Source organism: Notothenia rossii (assembly GCF_949606895.1).
Source record: "Notothenia rossii genome assembly, chromosome: 8".
Classification (NCBI taxonomy): Eukaryota; Metazoa; Chordata; class Actinopteri; order Perciformes; family Nototheniidae; genus Notothenia; species Notothenia rossii.
In genome coordinates, this window is record NC_136906.1 from 50523423 (window position 1) to 50544105 (window position 20683).

The following is a 20683-nucleotide window of genomic DNA, read 5'->3' on the forward strand; positions in this document are numbered from 1 at the left end:
CTGACAGACTCACAGAAACAAATATCTCACCCAATTAGAGAGAGACTGGAGGGAGCATGCAGAAACAGTTCAAAGTGATCCTACATCTCTCTGTACTCAGGGAACAGCAGCAAGGCAGTGTGGGAAACCGAGGGCCACACAAGTTTTATCTCTCTGACTCCAACGGCAGATGGTGAGTGCTATTTTTGACGTGGTCCTCCTCAAACTCAAATACTAATCTAAGTTGACCCTCCTCTGCTCCTTCAGACCGGGTCTGGGTGGCAGCTGGCACCAAAATCTATCCTCTTAGGCAACAAAGCTTGTCCACATCATCTGAAGTTGTGAAAAGAAGCCACAGCAGCACGGGCTTCAATCTCCCATAGCCCATCGCTATGACGGTGAGAGAAAGTGCTGATATCTAGCTGCTTGTAACTACAGTAACTCGGCAACACATACAGCTGGCATGGCGCTACTGCTTACTCAGCATGCAGAATCATTTCCTTCCGTACATATTCAAAATGATTTTGGAGCTCAGTGGGATGTCAGCAGGGGGATGAAGCATGCCATCAATTAAAAGGGACAATAAGAAAGATGTGTAATTGACTGCATAAAAACAGCAGCATATAAAGCTTCTGATTGTACACGGTGGAGCTTCAGAACACCTGCCGCTCCGTCCAATACTGTGGAGCTTAAATGGATTGAAAAACAAACAACAGAATGCTGAACGCAGGTCATGATTTTAATTATGCCAGACATCAGGAGAAGGAATTTGCAAAGCCTAAATAATCCTTAGTATCAACTATGCTGCATGTCAGTGACTTAGATTCATAGTTCAGGCGGATATTTTGCATCAACGTTTGGGTGATGTAATACATTGCAAGTGTGCGGTAAGCAAGCGTCAGGTTTTTAGTGTTGTTTCCCAAAGTCAAAAGTCAGTGTGTCTACAGTATGTGTTTAGCTTCACACAGAAAGAGGTCCTTCCCTTTGTGAGCACACTGAACAGAATGCATGCTCCTTGTTAAAGTGCACCCCCCCCTCTCCATCCCCTAGCAGCAGAGAGAGTGCAGAAGGGTTGCTGACTGAATCTTGTCTGCCTGATTCATTCAGCCTTTATCTGACTGAGGTTAGTGCAAGTTAGAATCTCAGCTGTGAAATCTCAGCAGCCTAACTGCTGGGTACTGAGGACTCCATGGTGCTGTCCAAGGTGCTGAAACATCAGACAGAGCAACTCTTTCTCTTCCCTCTGTTCGTTTAGCCTTGATTCTAGAATTGTATTCACATAATATAGCTACATCCGGTCAACAACGTATTGCTGACTGGGTAGAGGACAGCAACGTCCCCATAAGTAGCACCTAACATTCACTTAATACTGAGGGAGCTAGTTAGAAGTCGTTATGGGCCATTCAAACCCCGCATTTTATGTTGCATGGAGACATACGATTTTTTTATTTTGGATTAATTAGTATTGTGCAATAAAATATTCTGTCATACCTGTGACGAAGGTAACTTTGTCACTGTGGACTGACGGCTTCGGGCCTTGTAATATTGCACATGTGGTTTAGTTTGAAAGTGTTCCCCCTCCCGTTTTGTCTGTGGCTGGTGATTGTGTTCATCTGGTGCCCTGTGTTGTCTCCTCCCCCCCCACTTGTGTCTTATTGGCCTGATTAGTGTGTGTGTATTTAGGCTCTGTTTTCCCTGTCAGTGGACAGGTAGTGTGTGTGAGATCCTTGTGGCTGCTGACTTTGATCAGATGGAAAGCAATATTGAGGCTGTGAATCATGTGTACCATCACAGTGCCATTCTCATTCAATACAATAGCCACGTTCACACCGCAGTACTTTTCCCACTTTAGTTCCGATATAGATCCGAAATGTCGTGTTCACACCAAAAAGAGCCGGAACTAAAATTAGTTCATCAGAACCTTTTTTACCCCCTAGAGAGCAGGGACTTTCGTGGGAGAAAAAGGTTCCCATTTCTGATGGGGCCTTTGCGGCCTGCCAGTAAACCCAAAGCAGAAGAAGAAGAAGTGATGTCAGCGGCTTCATTTGCCTAATCCTTCCCCAGGAACTTATTCCGGTGTGAACGCGATCTATACTTAGTTCATGAGAATTAAAGAGTTCTCATGAACCTTTGTGGGAAAAGTACTGCGGTGTGAATGCGCCTATTCACTAAAAGCCAGCCGGTGCACTGCAGGTTAAAAAATAAATATTTAAAAGGGCTGTTGAGTAGTTTACAACACTCATTGTTATTCATGCACACCTTTCTATGTGCTGGGGACCAGTACTCACATAAAACTTTGGGGTACTCAACATTTCAGGGTTCACAGTGCTGGTAGCTAGACTGTAAGGTGAACGAGAAATTACAGATGACAAAAGCTAAAAAAGGTTGCAGGCATCATACTGGGACATGTCAGTGTGCTGTCGGGGGGGGGGGGCAGAGTGAGCACAGCTGTGACTCCACTGACAGGCGCCCGCTCGTCCTGCTGTCATTTAGTCCAGGGGAGAGAGACCCCCGACACACATGTAGCTGGGAATGTGCAGCACCACAGTGATGGCCATCGGACATTGATGGACGTCCATTTCTAAAGTGTTGCCCGAGTATATTTTAGTTTTGTTTGTCACATCCAATTCAGTCATGTCAGACTGTGATGACTCCTGAGCCACAACGATGGTGTGTTTCTATGGCAACCAGCAACTGTGAGTTATCATATCTTTAGCTGTAGCATCACTGTCAATCAAACTGTAATATTAAAGGGGACCTGTCATGCAAAATGCACTTGCTGATGTGTCTTTTACGCCCCGTCCACACAGCAGCTTTGAAAAAAATCTTGAAAATCTTGGGGGTGGGTTTGTCTGAAAGCTTGGGGATTTTTTGCGAGAAACGCGACCAACAACCAATCACATGAATCTCCCGCCACGACATACAAAGCAATAGCAATGTTAAAACAAAGTAAACTGGATATAAACTCCCCAAACAGGCGAAAACCTACCAGTTTCACCCACTGTCTCTGCCACCTCCCTCCATGCCTGGTTCCTCCGGTTTATATCCCGGTAAATAGTACTGGTCGTAAAGAACCGGTTGATTTGCTACCGTAATTTCTCGTTTGAAATATGAGGAAATGAACTGCGGTATGTCTCTCCCAGCTTACACGTGGTTTGATTGGCTAGCGCTTGTACTGTCAGATTTGCATAAACGGGATTTGATTGGCTGACGCTTCCAGCTCAGCTTCAAAAGTTGAACATTGCTCAACTTTTGAATCCTGAAAATCCTGGAAATCTTCGCTTTGCTTCCCCACAATGCAGTTTGTCGAAAAGCGAGGCAAAGTGACGTCACCCTATTCAAAGTCAATGGGCAGAGAAGCGTTGGAAGCGTTGGAAGATTTTTTTAAAGCTGCTCTGTGGACGGGGCGTTATAAATAACTATGTGTCCCCGGTGTGTCAGGGAACTCACGCAGCGTCAGAAAATAAAACCCTTTCTATTTTCCTCCGTACCCACATCTCTAAAAACGGGGTTCAACGGAGCTGATCCAGATTTGCGGTCGATAGGACGTCAAATCGGCGGCGGACATACAGCACTATCAGAAACGTTGCTATCAGAAACAATGCCCGACTGTTTTGGACGTAATATGGTCGGTGTTTACATTAGCATTGCTAGCACTCAGAGCTAACCTGTACTGGAGAGCTTGTGTGTGAAGAAGCAGGAAATAAAAAGGAACTCACCTTGTGGTATAACCGGCAAGAGAGAAAGCCTTTGAGCTCCATACTGTTTCAGAAATAATCCTTGATCTAATAATCCTTGATCTAATAATCCTTGCGTTTCATCACGGCAGCATTTTAGACCGTATCTGCCAGATTCCGCATGAGCCGGCATAAGCTAAATAAGAGGGGGCGGCCCTCTTATTTATTTATTATTCAGTTTTTTAAAAAAAAAGCTTTATTTCTTTTAATTCTTTATTCATACAGGTGAAAAGCTCATTGAGACACAGGGTGTGTTTCTCAATCTCGAGTAAAGCTGCTCCAGAGCTACTATTTCAAGCATACTACGTCATTGACACCGAGCCCGGCGTACTTCGTTTGGAAAAATGTCGAGGCTGCACATGTGTACACTCCGCGGTCTTAAAATCCCCACAATGGACCAATTTCCCCAAATCTGTGGCGGAAAATGTAAGACGGGGCCTCTCATATGACGCACACCTGCACACTTGCTCGCCTGTTCCACTCTTCGTTTTCCGAATGTCAGGAAGGATTCTTGCCTCGCTTCTGAAGCAAGATGCTCGGAAGACATGTGCTACCAAGCAAGCGTACTCAACATTGAGAAACACCCCGTGTCTCATTCCCAAGAGAGACCTGTTTATACCCAGCATCAGCACTTTTGGAGCAAGAAGAGAAACAGAGGGATATGAGGCATGGCTAGAATGGGTGATCTGTTTTTTTTTTTTACCAAAACACTTCATAGACATGTTTTTTATATTTTGTTATATATCTGAGACCTATGCTATTGCCTGAAAATAGCATGATAGCATGATTTAATGCAACGGCTTTGTTTTTATTGTTTTTACTTCCACTTTAATATGTTTGAAGACACTACATTAAACTTAGTTGATGTAAAGGTACTTAAAAAGGACATTAGGGTCTATAATGGAGTAGGTACTCATGCAGAGCACCCGGGTTTGAATCCTGACTGGGAACATTTGATCTTCTGTCTCCTCCTTTAGACACTGTCACTTCAATAAAGGTAGTGGGGGCCCGACAAAAGATTTAAAAAAAAACAGCCTGATAAATAAACTATGATACGATATATCTTGCTGCAACAGACTTGGAAATCACTGATCCAATACAACAACTGCACTTTCCTTTTAATGCATGTTTTTCAGTAAAGAAATGGCTAAAAGGCACTGAGTGTTGTTTATTTGTTGAACCAAATAGTGTTGTCATGGTCACCAGACCATGTATAGTTTTATCAGGAACAACATGTTCTGTTGTTGTTGACCTGCAGGATGCTGTAAGGGTGATTTGAGGAAATGAGAAAGAAAGGACCCCTTAACTATCTCTGGTTGTATTGTTCCTTGTTGATAAAGCTTCAGATCAATAAGCAGAACAGATTTATGGCAATGTCGGATATTTGCATGGATCTTGCATCAACGTGATGAGATATCCTGATGAAATATAGTGACGAAATATCTTGAATTATCTATACAAATATTTGACCCATATAAGTGTGTTCACTCACAAAGACTATATCATAATGGTTGATATCACAATATAAAAGAACAATAAGGTAACAAACTCTTTAGGCTTTGTTTAAACCGCCTCAGTGTTTACACATTAGAGAAACAAGGCTCTTCTAATATACTCACAGGGACCTTGAGAGGATGACTGGATCCTTCACGTTTGTACTTTATGTGTCATTTTATTTTCTGAATAATCCTTGAAAGCCTTGCAGCATTAGAACACTCATGTGTATTGTCCCAGCAGCGACAGCACAGGTGGAACTAATAACATAAACCAGGCTCCTTTCCTGAAATGATTGCAATAAACGTCAGCATTCATTATGAAACTACGACATGAATTCAAGTTTCACTTCATATTCTTCCTGTAATAAACTCCCCCACAATGCCTGTGATATATACAACTGCAACCGTTTCTGAGAATGTGGATATTTCTTAGAAACGGACCCTACTAGTTGGATAATTCTAATTTACTCGCTGAAGCATCGACATATTGAAAAAATGGTGACAATAAAGTTAAATTGGTAAAAAAAAACAATCAAACATAAAAATGGACACACACGCGTAAATAGTTAATCAACTTTACATTAAGCCTTTTACTCGCCTTTTGAATGACTGTTTGATACCGTCATTGACTGCTGGTTCCCTATCCGCTGGTTATCAGTGATCAACAACCGCTTCAGGAGCACAATGTGTGTCTTTTGCAGGCTACAATTTGGCCTCGGTCATCCATAGAAAAGTGTGGTCTTATTTTTAACTGGAGCATCTGCAGATCAATTCCACCAAGGAATCCACTTAATTTATTATTCCATTTTATTCTTGTCTTTATTGCAATCTTGACTTTAACCAAGTCCGTAATGTAGGAACAATTGAGTGACATTCAACTATTTTTTGTTTGGGAGTAGAATGCTTCTCTAAATGCCCTATGTAATAGATTTGGCAAACTTTCAGAATGAACAGCTGTTATTCAAATACCATGTTACCATAACCCATATAAATGCATATTACGACATATTGGTTATTTTTCTTGTTTAGGTTTATGCTTATATTTATTAGATTGGCCTGAGAAATGTTTGATATGACTAATCTAGCAGTGTGGACAATTCAGGACACACTCAAAGACAATATAACCATGAACAAAATGTAAAAAATGTAGCTAATATGAATCATATTATTAATAATAATAATAATAATAATAATAATAATAATAAAGGTGACTCAGTGTTTGTGTGATGGATTGCCTATCTAGGCGTATTTATGGAAAATATTTACAGTTCCGGAAAAAATGAAGTGACCACATTTATCAGTTTCTCTGGTTTACTATTTATAGGTATTTGTTTGTGTTGGGGAAATATTTTCCAAGGCCCATAACTTTGACCCAGTTTATCAGTTCTGTCCTGACTGAGCACAAGCACCTGTAACCTTGGCTGCTGTGCTCTCAGTGTTTTGTCTCCCTGTTCCTGCCTGTTGGCGTCAGCTGATAGAGGTGTTATGATTCTATCTTGATATGCACAATGTTGATTAGTCTCTCTGAACTAGCTAAATACATGGGTCTGGGGTAGAGTTCTTCAGAATTGACGTGGCAACTCTACCGTGAAGTCAGAACCTCTGACTCTTTGACATGTCTTGTGAATTCTCCGGCCGTAACTCCAAATAAACCATCAGTGTTTGCCATCAAAGCTCCAGCTCTCCCCGTGTCTCTCTGAGTCCTAACTCCAATTGCTTCAGAAGTTTCCCCCACAGTTTGAGTAAAATGTAAATGTTTTCTTTTGATTCTATAAACTACTGACCAAATGTCCCTGTGCTGGAATCCAACAGACACTGGAATGGAATGGCTGCCATCATGTAGAGATTGAGATTTAAGAATCATTTGGAGTGGTCTCTTTTTTCCGGAGCGGCATATTCTTTTAATTTAATTTAAATGAATTTGATAATCATTAGTTAGAATTATACCGTTTTTGTATAGTTTTGTTTGTTTCTGGACTGCGCAAGGTTTATGTTTATTATTGTTTACGATCAAGTTTCTGCCATATAGCAGACTGTTCAACTCTATGAGATTAAAATGATTTTTCACCAGTCGGACAATGTGAAGTCTACAAGATGGATGAAAAGGTTTTTGACCGCTCGAGTCTGGACACCTGATGGTATTTGTACTTGTGTTTATATATGTACAGTGGGGTAAAAATAATAATGAGGCAGCCACCAATTGTGCAAGTTCTACATTTCTGGCTTCACAGACCTGTAACTTCTTCTTTATAATAATAATAATAATCCTTATATTTATTATAGCGCTTTATCAATGACTCAAAGCGCTTTACAAATACACATTACATATACAGATCATACATACATGTAATGGTCATCTACTGTGGACAATACCCACAGGAGCAAGTTCAGGTGAAGTGTCTTGCCCAAGGACACAACGGCTTTACAGACGCAGCGGCGGCGGGTTTCACCCCCTTGATCAATGCACTGCGCCACACCGCCCATCTTCACACCTCAAAGTCATCGAGGCGCTTTTACAAGAACACATTGATATTATACATGTACTGTGGACAATACCCACAGGAGCAAATTCGGGTGAAGTGTCTTGCCCAAGGACACAACGGCCTGAAGCAGTGGGGCGGGAGCGGGTTTCGAACTGGAGTTCCCCAACACCCCCTTGATCTGATGATCAAACGCACAGACCACTGCGCCACCCGTCCCTAGACGGGAGCCTCCTCTGTCCTCCACTTGTTAACTGTATTAATGGCACCTGTTTGAACTCGTTATCAGTATAAAAGACACCTGTCCACAACCTCAAACAGTCACACTCCAAACTCCACTATGGCCAAGACCAAAGAGCTGTCAAAGGACACCAGAAACAAAATTGTAGACCTGCACCAGGCTGGGAAGACTGAATCTGCAATAGGTAAGCAGCTTGGTGTGAAGCAATCAACTGTGGGAGCAATTATTAGAAAATGGAAGACATACAAGACCACTGATAGTCTCCCTCGATCTGGGGCTCCACGCAAGATCTCACCCCGTGGGGTCAAAATGATCACAAGAACGGTGAGCAAAAATCCCAGAACCACACGGGGGAACCTAGTCGATGACCTGCAGAGAGCTGGGACCAAAGTAACAAAGGCTACCATCAGTAACACACTACGCCGCCAGGGACTCAAATCCTGCAGTGCCAGACGTGTCCCCCTGCTTAAGCCAGTACATGTACAGGCCCGTCTGAAGTTTACTAGAGAGCATTTAGATGATCCAGAAGAGGATTGGGAGCATGTCATATGGTCAGATGAAACCAAAATAGAACTTTTTGGTAAAAACTCAACTAGACGTGTTTGGAGGAGAAAGAATGCTGAGTTGCATCCAAAGAACACCATACCTACTGTGAAACATGGGGGTGGAAACATCATGCTTTGGGGCTGTTTTTCTACAAAGGGACCAGGACGACTGATCCGTGTAAAGGAAAGAATGAATGGGGCCATGTATCGTGAGATTTTGAGTGACAACCTCCTTCCGTCAGCAAGGGCATTGAAGATGAAACGTGGCTGGATCTTTCAGCATGAAAATGATCCCAAACACACCGCCCAGGCAACGAAGGAGTGGCTTCGTAAGAAGCATTAAGCATTTCAAGGTCCTGGAGTGGCCTAGCCAGTCTCCAGATCTCAACCCCATAGAAAATCTTTGGAGGGAGTTGAAAGTCCGTGTTGCCCCGCGACAGCCCCAAAACATCACTGCTCTAGAGGAGATCTGCATGGAGGAATGGGCCAAAATACCAGCAACAGTGTGTGAAAACCTTGTGAAGACTTACAGAAAACGTTTGACCTCTGTCATTGCCAACAAAGTATTGAGATTAACTTTTGTTATTGACCAAATACTTATTTTCCACCATAATTAGCAAATCAATTCTTTAAAAGTCAGACAATGTGATTTTCTGGATTTTTTTTTCTCCTTTTGTCTCTCATAGTTGAGGTATACCTAGGATGAAAATTACAGGCCTCTCTCATCTTTTTAAGTGGGAGAACTTGCACAATTGGTGGCTGACTAAATACTTTTTTGCCCCACTATATATGCAGTTTAAAGGTCCCATGTCATGGCCATTTCTACTGATCATAATTCCATTGTTGAATTCAGTCAGAGATGGAGTACTCGAGTCCTGGATTCGGACTCGAGTGCCGATTTTCGGGACTCGTGACTCGACTCCGACTCGCGCACTGATTGAAGCGACTCGGACTTGGACTCGTGAATTATTGCGTACGCTGACTTGGAGTCGGACTCTGGAATTTTCCCCCCTACGATGACTCGGACTCGACTTGTACATTGATGCCCTGACTCGGACTCGAGCAAGTTTTCTCTGGAGTCTGATGTCCTCTATCCTGGCATGTGCACCTGTGAGGCGAGTTCACGGACTGGGCCCCGCTATTCCAGTCTAGAGGTTTCTAGAGACACACCCCGCTGTATGCTTTCACACATTCTGCTTCCACATTGGACAAGAGCAGCGCAAAATGCTCGTTATGTGGAAACAATATTGAAGAGAAGGCTCCGTAACATATTACTCTAAGGATCGAGTTCAGACATATAGGCTGTCTTGAACACTATCATCAGAGTAACGTGATCTAATCAATAAATAAAGATTCAGCCGATAACATGAAAGCACATGGCTACTTAACATGTAGAATGACTAATTTTGCATGCTAAGTAGCCATGTGCTTTCTGGGGCTAAATCTTTATCAGTAAACCGATTTAACCGGTAAAAGTTCCTTCAAAATAAGAGTCCCGATCTTATTACTATCAAAATACAAAATATACAAATATAATCACTTCTCTAAAAGGTAACTCATTTTAAATATAGTTTATTTATATATAATAATAATAATATTAATATTAGTAATAAGCTTTATATTTGTATAGCACCTATTACAAGAATTGTAGCCAAACTCGCCTCACAGCAGTTCAATAAACAGATTAGTATAACATGACAGGATAAAAGCGATGTAGAGGAGCAGCTACATTTCAACACATATATCCACAAAGATTAATACATGAAGACTTGTGACTTGGACTTGACTTGGACTCTTCTCAGGTGACTCGGACTTGGACTCGGACATAGGTAATGATGATTCGGACTTGACTTGGACACTCCTTGGGTGACTCAGACTTGGACTCGGACTCGAACATAGGTAATGATGACTCGGACTTGACTTGGACACTCCTTGGGTGACTCGGATTTGGACTCGAACATAGGTAATGATGACTCGGACTCGACTCGGACATTCCTTGGGTGACTCAGACTTGGACTCGGACTTGAACACAGGTAATGATGACTCGGACTCGACTCGGACACTCCTTTGGTGACTCGGACTTGGACTCGGAGAGGGGTGACTCGAGAGTGACTTGGACTCGTGAATTGGTGACTTGACTACAACACTGGTTGAGGTCCACTTGAATAGATTATTGTGCAATTTTCCAAAATCACATTGGTTTCTCTGTATAGTATATGTCAGTGATGCAAACACAGTTATGGTGAAAAAAGAGAGAACTATTCGAAGCAGAAAAAAAAACTGCGTAATATACCATCTGACAAAGGCCTGTGCTATAATGCTTCAATTAACTGGCTATTCTTTATAATATACTCAGATCAATAGGAGACAGAGATGTTAAGTTATAAATCAAGGGTTTTTATTATTATTTACAGGTAGATATTATCAATGGTGTAACTTTGGTTTAAGAAGTGGGACAAACACAAAACAGGGGGTCCTCCGCAATGAAGCATATATATTATCATTATATATAATGAGTGTGCAAACTTATCTAGTATCCTATCCATATGAATCTGTTTATTTATGGGGGGACCTCACCTCCTCTAGGGGGGTCCGGGGGCATGCTCCCCTGGAAAGATTTGTTTCTTTAAATTGAAGTTAAATGCATCAATCTGGTGCACTTTGAGGGGGAAATTAAGAGATATATGGATACAGCTCTCAACACTCATATAAAACAGAACTGTATAATGCTTCAATTAACTGGCTGTTCTTTATAATATACTCAGATCAAGAGGAGACAGAGATGTTAAGTTATAAATCAAGGGTTTTTATTATTATTTACAGGTAGATATTATACACTTTTAACTTTAAGGGCTTCAGTTTTTCTTCTTCTTCTTTGCTTGCGAAAGTGTTTCTACTGCTTTACGTCTGCTTTACTAACTGCTTTACGCAACCGACTGGTGCTGCTGCTGCGTCATGACGTCACGGGTGCTTATCAGGCTCTAGCTCCGAACCGGCCCTGGAACCGCGTTGGTGTAATAGTTCGCCAGAGCCTTGCAGCGGGGTTACAGCGCAGAAGTGCGCCGCATTTGCACATGACTGATGTGCAACAACATGTGACTCCTCTGTTTGCCTTCTGTTGGTCGCTTGTTAGCAGACCCTTCACGCGATAGCAGAGCGAACAGGTACAGGAGGCGTAGAGCGAGGGATCATTGTCCACTAGTCGTGCTCGCAGATGGATACAAAAATATACTTTGGCGGCCGTAAAAAGACTATACGTGGGCGGCCCGCCCAAGTAAAGTCTTGGTTTTAAAGTGAGAAGTTGTCCGTCAGTCCGTGAGTTGGACAAAGGGTTGAAGTCAGAAGTGGAACGCCATGGGATCTATGAAATATTACGTTAATACAACCCTCAAAACGTGACTTTATCATTAGAGGTTTTTTGACGTTTTAAACTAAAGTCAACCCTCAAAATCGCCTTGTAGGCTCAGTGCCCTTGAAACTTCGTATTTTGGATAATCGGCCACTACACTATCGTTCTAAAATATGTTGCAGGCTGCAGGCAGGTCATATGTTGTGGGGAGGGCAGTGTAACACCTACCAGCTCAGCCCGGGGCCCCTCAGACTCTTGCTGCTCTGCAGACGAGGAGGAGTCTCCCTGGGGGGACGTGGAAGGCTCACTCTCTGCACCCCCGCTCTCACTGGTCTGTCTGGATAAACTGGACTCTTCCTGCAGTAACACACAGGACACTGCAGTCACAACATGGCCTCAAATACATGCGTTATTATAAACTGTCACAATTACTTCAACAATGCAAAATATAACAATACAGTGCATGATATTTCCATTTCATTGTGGTTCACTTCAGATGACTTAACTAAATGTAAAGCATGGCTGTATCTCATTTAAAAAGGAGACGAGCCAAGAAATAAAATAAAAGTCTGTTGATAAATTATTGTTTAAAATCATTAAGAACGGCGGAATTACTATAATAGTTCATATGCTAAATTCAGTATAATGTACATTCACATAGCACTAACATATTTTCAGTATATGACATTTGGGTTATTAACTTTTAATGTAGGAAGTGTCAATGACACACTGACTGTATAATAATACTGGATGGATGGATGGGTAGATACGCATTCAATTGGTCTTTGACAGTATTGAACCCTTCTTTGAGACATAATTCCACATTCCTCAATGACAATCTGTAGAGTTTTCTGAAAATGTTAAGCTTCAACAGAAACCCAACACTTTACCAAGCTGTTTTCCCATGTGGTCCTTTACAAAAAGGCCAATAAATGAAATAACAGAATAAGCTTAACTGTGCAGTGAACAGCTGAACATGCTGCTGCAGCAATCCATCAAACGTGGCAACATCATCATACGATAATACCCATGGGTCTGTTTATGTGTATGTATAAGCGTTTTGATTATGTCTCCCATCCTTGGACTGATCTACTTCATGTTTAGCGTGTGTGTTGTTGTGGACAAGACGAAAGAGAGCACCTGTAAATGTTTTTGGATTAGCAGTTCTGCAGAAAACTGTGAAAAACCCAGAACCATTGCCAGAGTTTGGTTACCTCCTGCTCTAAGCTGTTAAGGTGCAAATAGATATACATGTATTAGATGTGTGCATCAAAGCTCGGCCGCCACTGCGTCAGGCCGTTGTGTCCTTGGGCAAGACACTTTATCCGCATTTGCTCCTGTTGGTAATGTCCACAGTAATGACTCTTACATGTCTAATATGTGTAATGTGTATTTCTAAAGCGCTTTGAGCACCTGTAAAAGCGCTCTAATACAAAATGTAATCCATTATTATTATTAAAGCTGCATTCAGCTATAATTTGCACTCATGATGCGTATATTGTAGAGTTTCTATAAAGGTAGAAAATCTACAATATACGCATCATGGACTCACTACGAAACCCACCAAGCAGCAACACACGCAAATCCTGAACGGTTACTGCACTAGAAACATTACAAAATATAAATAATAATGAAAACAAAATGGTAGGTACAGGATTAATTGGAGAAAGAAATCTGTATTTCTGTATTAGAAGAAGTATTTATAAAGTGTTAGTAGGGTTTTGGTTGTGAGTATAGCTGTGGTTGATGCAAAGAGAGCTTAATACAGAGAAATCACAAGTCTAATGACCGACAAAATCCTCCTTTTTTTCCCCATTCACAATGGAGTACATTTTGCCTCTGTTTTCACAAACGCTTGGACTGTTCTCCTCACTCAGTTAGTCAGGCACAGACTTGTATTGATGACCACACTTTGCTGTCGTCAAGAAGAGACAGAGCAGCAGAGTTGTGAGGATTAAATGAATTTGGTACTGATTTTGTGTTGGGTTTACATGAACAGCAAACACAATTGAAATTGAAATAAAAATACTTTTCAAATAAAGCCTTGATTTCTCTTGACTGTTCAGATAAACACAAAGGAGTTTTTCTCATTTGAATCAGACAGTATTGAAACAATTGTGAAAAATAATGAAGGGTAAGAGCTTGTTATGAATGTTTATTGTCCAGCCCTCGTGTTGCAGCCAGCATCTGTACCTTGAAGTTGATTTGCTGAGCCAGCTCTTTAGCCTGGTCGTCCTCTGCGCTGGGGTCACTGTTGGGGGTTAGAGCCAGGAGGGCGGAGCGCATGGAGCCCCCCCCACACGCCTCACAGCAGAAGTCCTGGGACCTGCAGGACAACACATGTTACATGGTGAGGTCATCCTGCTGCAGGAGCACTTTTTATTCTCCTCTTGATAATATAATAATAATAATAATAATACATCTGTATTTGTATAGCACCAGGTGCAGCTCAAAGTGCTTTAACACCAAGGCACACAACACAACGAAAACAGAAGAAGAATATCACATCAGGCCAGACATTAAAACCGTATAGCACATATGCAGCGTAGCAACATGATATAACAGTTTGACAGTTTAGGAGACACAGGAGGTAAGATAATGATAATACACATTTAAATAAATAATGATCCCTCTCGGTAAAATAAAGGAAGACAAAACCAATAAAAACTATAACATATAAAAACCTATACATTTAAAAAAATGTTTTAAAAATAAGATGCCAAATAAGATGACAATAATAAAAAACTATAAAATAAAAAGAATAATAAAAGGAAAAAATACCAAAAGTGTTGCTAATAAAATTGTAAAATAAATGATAGAAGTAAAAACATTTAAAATAAATAAAACAATATACAAATAAATAAATAATAAAAGACCATTTAAAAGTGGGGTGTCGCTAATAAAAGCTAACCTAAAAAGATGAGTCTTTTGGTGACATTTAAAAAAGTAGGCTTAACCCATTTTATTTTGGGGGACTTTGGGAGATATTTCTGTTAGAATAGACATTCAGTGTTTCCAATTATTAGCCTAGATTACTTGATTCATTTTTGGATGTACTGTAATTCTGTTTCCACAGCCTTACTAAAACAAGCCTGAACTGATTATTTGTGTTACTGTCGATACGATGGCAGTGGTTCAAATAAATGACCTGTAAATTATGAATGGTGCCAACATAATTGTTCTGGCTGACTTGCCACAGTACCGCAGGTGTACCTGCCAAGTTGCAAACATTTACCTGATTTATTGCCCACCAGCTTGTACATTAATTCAATTTTTCACTGATAAATGTCACCCTATGGTTTGCAATTTTACAACAGCTCATGCTTGTAATTGATCATGGAGTGCAATTAGTTGTTTTTTTGTAAAACCACACACAATATCTTAAATATGTATGTCATAGCTCTGTGATTTGAGTAAAATTCTGAAGATATTTATTCCCTTTTCTTTTTGTCCTGAATGTGTCCATTCTAATTCTTTATTAGGCTGCAGTTTCTCTCCCAACCTCCCTTGTAGAGATTTAAGAAACACAACTACAACATTCTTGACTTACGTGTACCGCTTAGTCAGTGTAACTAGGTATCTTTATAGGAAGAAGACGCCCCCTTCCATTATTCCGTTTACAGTGCAAAGCTCTGATCAAATCCGATTTGGTGTAATTCCACAACAGATATCACCATGCACAGTTAAAGAAGTTACAGCTATGTAAATCCAACTATGCAACTAAACCCAATGCTAACCTAACCCTTCTAACCCTAAAAGTGAATTCCAAGTGGTCAGAAAGCCAAACGAAGAGGTGAAGACTTCCTAAAAGTTCCTCTTCAACGTGATGTTACCTCAAACATAAACACAGAATTATTGTGGAGCAGTGTACCAGTTTTAAAAAGGCCATATTATGCTCATTTTAAGGTTGATATTCGTATTGAGTGGCTCTACTGTGACATGTTTCCATGCTTTAATGTGTGTAAGAGAAAGTCCCTATGGAGGAAACTTTGGGATTTTAGCCTTTCAGACCATAAACCAAAAACCTATAAAACACACTAGCTATATAACACACAACCTATATATGCACTAGGACAGAAAGAAAACAAAACAAAAGCATAAAAGGACGCGTTAAAATAAAATTATACTTATGTGCTGCCTGTGTAGTGGGTGGCACTTAGTAAAAAAAAAAAAAAAAAAGTACTGTCATTTGGTCCATTGGTAATTTGGCTCCTTGGTTATGATACTATACAGATTTGTAGACTGAGCAGCTGCCTGTACTTTTCAGAGCTGGGTATGAATCCTGTCAACAAACTGGCACAGAAGCCGTGTGTGTAAATGAAGTTGGTGTTCCTGGAACTGGCTGTCTGTTTGCATTGTTGTCTTCCTAATAGTGGCTCATTGGCTGACAGGTTCAGTTTGCCTTCTCCACCTGCGGCACATTCAAATGTCAGGCCCGCGTTAAAGATTTGTTATGTTACCTTCACGCCCTCATGTCAGTCCTGACAGCGCTATGAGGAGGATCACCACAGCCTCTTAATGCAGTTAGGTAAAAAAACACAAAAATGCAACACATTACAAAGGTTTCTCCACATTTGTCTCAGAGAAACTAATCGTCCCTTGCACCAGCTAATGGGATGATGTCACAGCGATGTAGAGGAGGGATGAATCATGCTCTGAGGAACACCATGTCATCACCGCCGCGCTCCGCAGGCTAAAGGTGGCATGGAAAGATTTGGATACATTATGTTGTCAAATGATCCCAATCACTGTCTTCCTCTGGAGCCAAACTGAAATTGAATTATTTTCAAGTGAAATTAGGATGTAGCTGGAGGAGAAGCTGGGCTTATTAGGCAACAGACGTTTTGCCTCCAGTCACCATGTCACCACCACACCACACCACAGGCAGTCTATAAAGCGGACACCATGCAGACAGGAACCGTGGTTGGTCGATGGTTCTTCACTAGAATGACTGTTTAAATCCTTTTAGGCGTAAGTGCCGATCATCAGGAGAAAATCCGAGCTGGGGGGAAAAGGGCAGAGACTGGAGGTTTGGGATGTCAATTCTGAGACGTACACTGAGAGGACAGCAGTTTAGATGTTATTCATTATTTAGTTGATTATTTCATAATTATTTAGATTCGTAAAGTGTGTGACCCAGTATTTTCTAAAATGAAGCAGTAGAGCCAAAACCAAACAAACTACTATGATAGAAATGCCGTTCAAACTTTTAAAAAGCCTTTGATAATTATAAACGAAGGGGAACAACATGCTTGTGAGAACTAAGTGCACTTTCTTGCACTTTGCTCAGTTTAACCGTGGCATGTTTAACAATGTCCCCCTTTATCCCGCCTCAGGCGATTCACAGGACAAGACACACAACTGGAAGCTGTGTAAAAAGCAGAGGAGATAGTGTTGGCATATTTGCCCAGTGGAAAAAGAAAATACATACTGCAATATAGCATAACACTATTTATCAACTGAGAGGGTGGGCTTTTACACTAAATAAAATAAACAACATTTAATATAAAGGTTATAAAAGTAAGAGAGTATTTGATTTCATCTGATTTACCTTGGGATTGCCAAGCTGGTCCCTTTCCAAAGACGTACCTACACAGGAAGTGTTTCAGCAGCGTCCATCAGTCATCCGTCTCTCAGCTGGCTCTACTTTAATCAATAACTGCACACGCTTCACCCACATTTTTGGTCTATCTCATTATATTTTTCCTTTCTATCACGATAACACTGTGACTCCTAGGATAACTCACAGTAAAAAACAAAGGAGATGATTGAGGATTTGACTTTTTTCCGACCAGTTTCAGAGATCAAAAGATACATTTGGCACTTTTTTAGCATCTCTGTCAAAGAAAATATCTTTAAAACACATGTAAGCAACTATATCCACACACTGTAACTTAATTCTAACAATGATCATCACAAAATGCAATGAGAGAAGTTCTTCTGGTAATGAAATGTGTCCTCCGGTGCCAGAAATAAATGACATTTTTCATATTCATTTCTGAGACTTCTCAATTCTCCACAGGACCCCCTGTGTTTGCCCTGCAACATTACTTTGACAGTTTACTTGTCAGTTACAGACTCAGCAAACTCTGAAAACATCCTGCTGTGCAGAGGACTCTTTATAAATGACAGCCTTCACAATCACCATGGGAACGGAACCAGAAAATGAGAAATCAAAGAAAGTTGCTGCGTCAACCTTAGACAGAGTTTAAAAAAGTGGGTTTCCATCAGGGAGATAAGCAGCCATGTATTTATAGCAAAGTGTGTCTTCTTGTGTATCTCATCTCCGTCTCATAATGAAACAGGCAGCTGATCAAGACCCCCGTCTCCTCTGCTAATAGAAAAGCAACTTTATCTGGATCCTCTCCATCGCTGGCTTTGTACCGTGTCTCCCGAGCGAAATGCGGTGTGAAATGAAGAGCAACATGCCCACTCATGATCCCTCCAGAGACTGGGTATTTTGGCGAGAATGCATTTTTTCATCTTGTAATACCAAGACTGGCTTGGGCACATGCTTCTCCCTTTGTGACTGGTAAGTTATTAGTGGGAGGCATGTCCGCCGAGGCTCAGGTGCTGATTACATTACATTCTTGTGTGACTTTTTCTTTCTTAGGGCCTGTGTCCACATAGCGCCTCTTTGTGAGCACCAGTGTTTGTTTACATTGTTTATGAGGAGTTAGCCCATGTCGTTGCATGCGGCTGCCTTGAGAAAAACTTTGCATCCTGCTTTTTTCAGAGCGCTCTTCTGTTTTTGTGAGGCTGCTCAGCGCTTTTAGTTGAACATGATTCTGCTTTATCCTACGTGAGAATTAACTCACAATGGAAGAATATAGTAAATGAGAAACAGAAACCAAAGTTCCTATCTTTGATGAAAGATGGAATGTCGGACTCTGGATGTTGCTGCCAGTGAGTGACTGACTTTGACCTCCATTGGCAGATCGTTCACCTCCCTCTACAGCTGTCTCAATGAGTGGTGAAGCTCATTCAGACAAGACCAAGAGTCTTCTGGTTGGTCCGGTCAGAATGATGTCAACAATGTCCAACCAACTAACATAAACAAGCCCTTTATGCCCTCTGACTAGCATCATGCATCTAATGGCGGCACTGTCCATATCCTTGACTTGTTTGCTAATCCAGCATGCAAGACCATATCATCAATACGTTAACTGCTCCACACCACTCACCTCATCAGTCTCTAGCCATAGCACACAAGTCACGCCCTGCAGAGTGTGAACAATAGAAGGATATGCATTTAGTAAATCGTACTTTTTGGCAAGGGCCCTCCTCTCTTCTGGAGTATAATCGAGAGATCCTATGGCCCCCTCTCCTTTTGTTGGCATGAATCCGATTATAGCTATCAGGGCGGTACGAACTGAAAGATAAAAACAAAAGGAAACATTGAAAATCCGAGCACAAAAAGGGAATCAGAGAAGGTTAAATAACACAATGTTGCACATGTCGTCATGTTCTGTGCCTATGTTACAGAAGTAAGAATGGCGTTTTGTTGTCTGGACGTAAGCATGGATTTACACTGGCCTATGTGAGGACATCCACCTTGTGTCTGTGCTCACACATTCTCCAGCTAGCACAGGACACTTTGGACAATATGGTGAAGGTCAAAGGTTTGTTTGTGTCTGTGTTATGACTGCTGTGTTTGGTCTGAACTCCAGAATATCCAATAAAGTATCTGGACACCCATTATATCTGACTATCTTAGTAAGATAAGCCTACCTTAAAGGTTATCCACATTTGATTGTATTATGATAACAAGCAAACATTGAATATAAGGATATAGCAAGGATTAAAGGATTTATGCAGGATTGAGTTGAGTACTGCAGGTTTTACAAAATTACCAGTTATGCACTACCCTCAGAATATTTTGCACATTTGTACACAAGCAACCTCTCTTAGTATCTACACAGCCTTCCACTTTTCATTACAATACATTGTCTTTGGCTATATCCAGATTTCATGGTAATCGTTTTCTATATCTTAATGTATACACGTTTTAAAAAAAAAAGAAAAATAATATATAATAATTTTTTGGGTTGTTTTTCTTACTTTTTTATCTTCTTTAACTGTTTTTATGGATACAACATATACACCAAGGAAAATTACTCGTATGTGTTTACCTACTTGTCAATAAACCGGTTTCTGATCTAGAACGCTCCTCTAGTCCTGCAATGGCACAACTTATGGCTGATTGGACATTCAAATATTAGAGCCCTTACTGTTAATATTATATTAGTATAATATTTTATATAAATACAAACAGTTTTAACTACAGACCAGGAAAACATAACAAATATAGAAATAAGCGTATATTCATGAATGAATCAAAGTATATCGTGTCTATTCCAAGGTCAAAGGGAAAGTTTGAATTACTAACATTAAATGTGTGGTAGAAAAGTATTCAACTGTCAATATCCCTGGAATCACTGCCGCTGGATCGAAGAGCACAAATTGCCTCTGTTGCTCTCCCTGAGGTTTCTGCCATGTTCCCCTTTAAACTGTGGGTTTTCTCTGGAAGTGTTTCATTGTACGATGTGAGGGTCTAAGGACAGAGGGTGTCGTATTGTCATACTGATATTCTGTACAAACTGTGAAGACCACTGAGACAAATATGTAACATTTGTGATATTGGGCTGTATAAATAAACATTGATTGATTGATTGATTTAGTGGTTTAAATAGTAGGATGGTAGCTCCCAATGAGTTCCTCCTGATTAAATGCCACAAAGTTAGTTAAAAAAGCAGAACCCTGAAAAGGTCCAATCCCCTGCAGAGAATGACAATGAGTTCTCAGGAGAATTTATTAACAGTTTTACCAACAAGAACTCAAGCATATTGTATTTTG

At 40.8% G+C, this 20683-nt stretch overlaps 1 protein-coding gene across 1 annotated transcript in view; it reads right to left on the bottom strand.

Moving 5' to 3' along the window:
* Positions 1-20683, bottom strand: part of ube2j1 (ubiquitin-conjugating enzyme E2, J1) — an 84818-nt gene that overhangs the window by 3080 nt on the left and 61055 nt on the right. Inside the window, 3 exon segments of the mRNA XM_079646213.1 lie at positions 12056-12184; positions 14021-14153; positions 19094-19199. Of these exon segments, the coding sequence (XP_079502339.1) occupies positions 12056-12184; positions 14021-14153; positions 19094-19199 (368 nt within the window).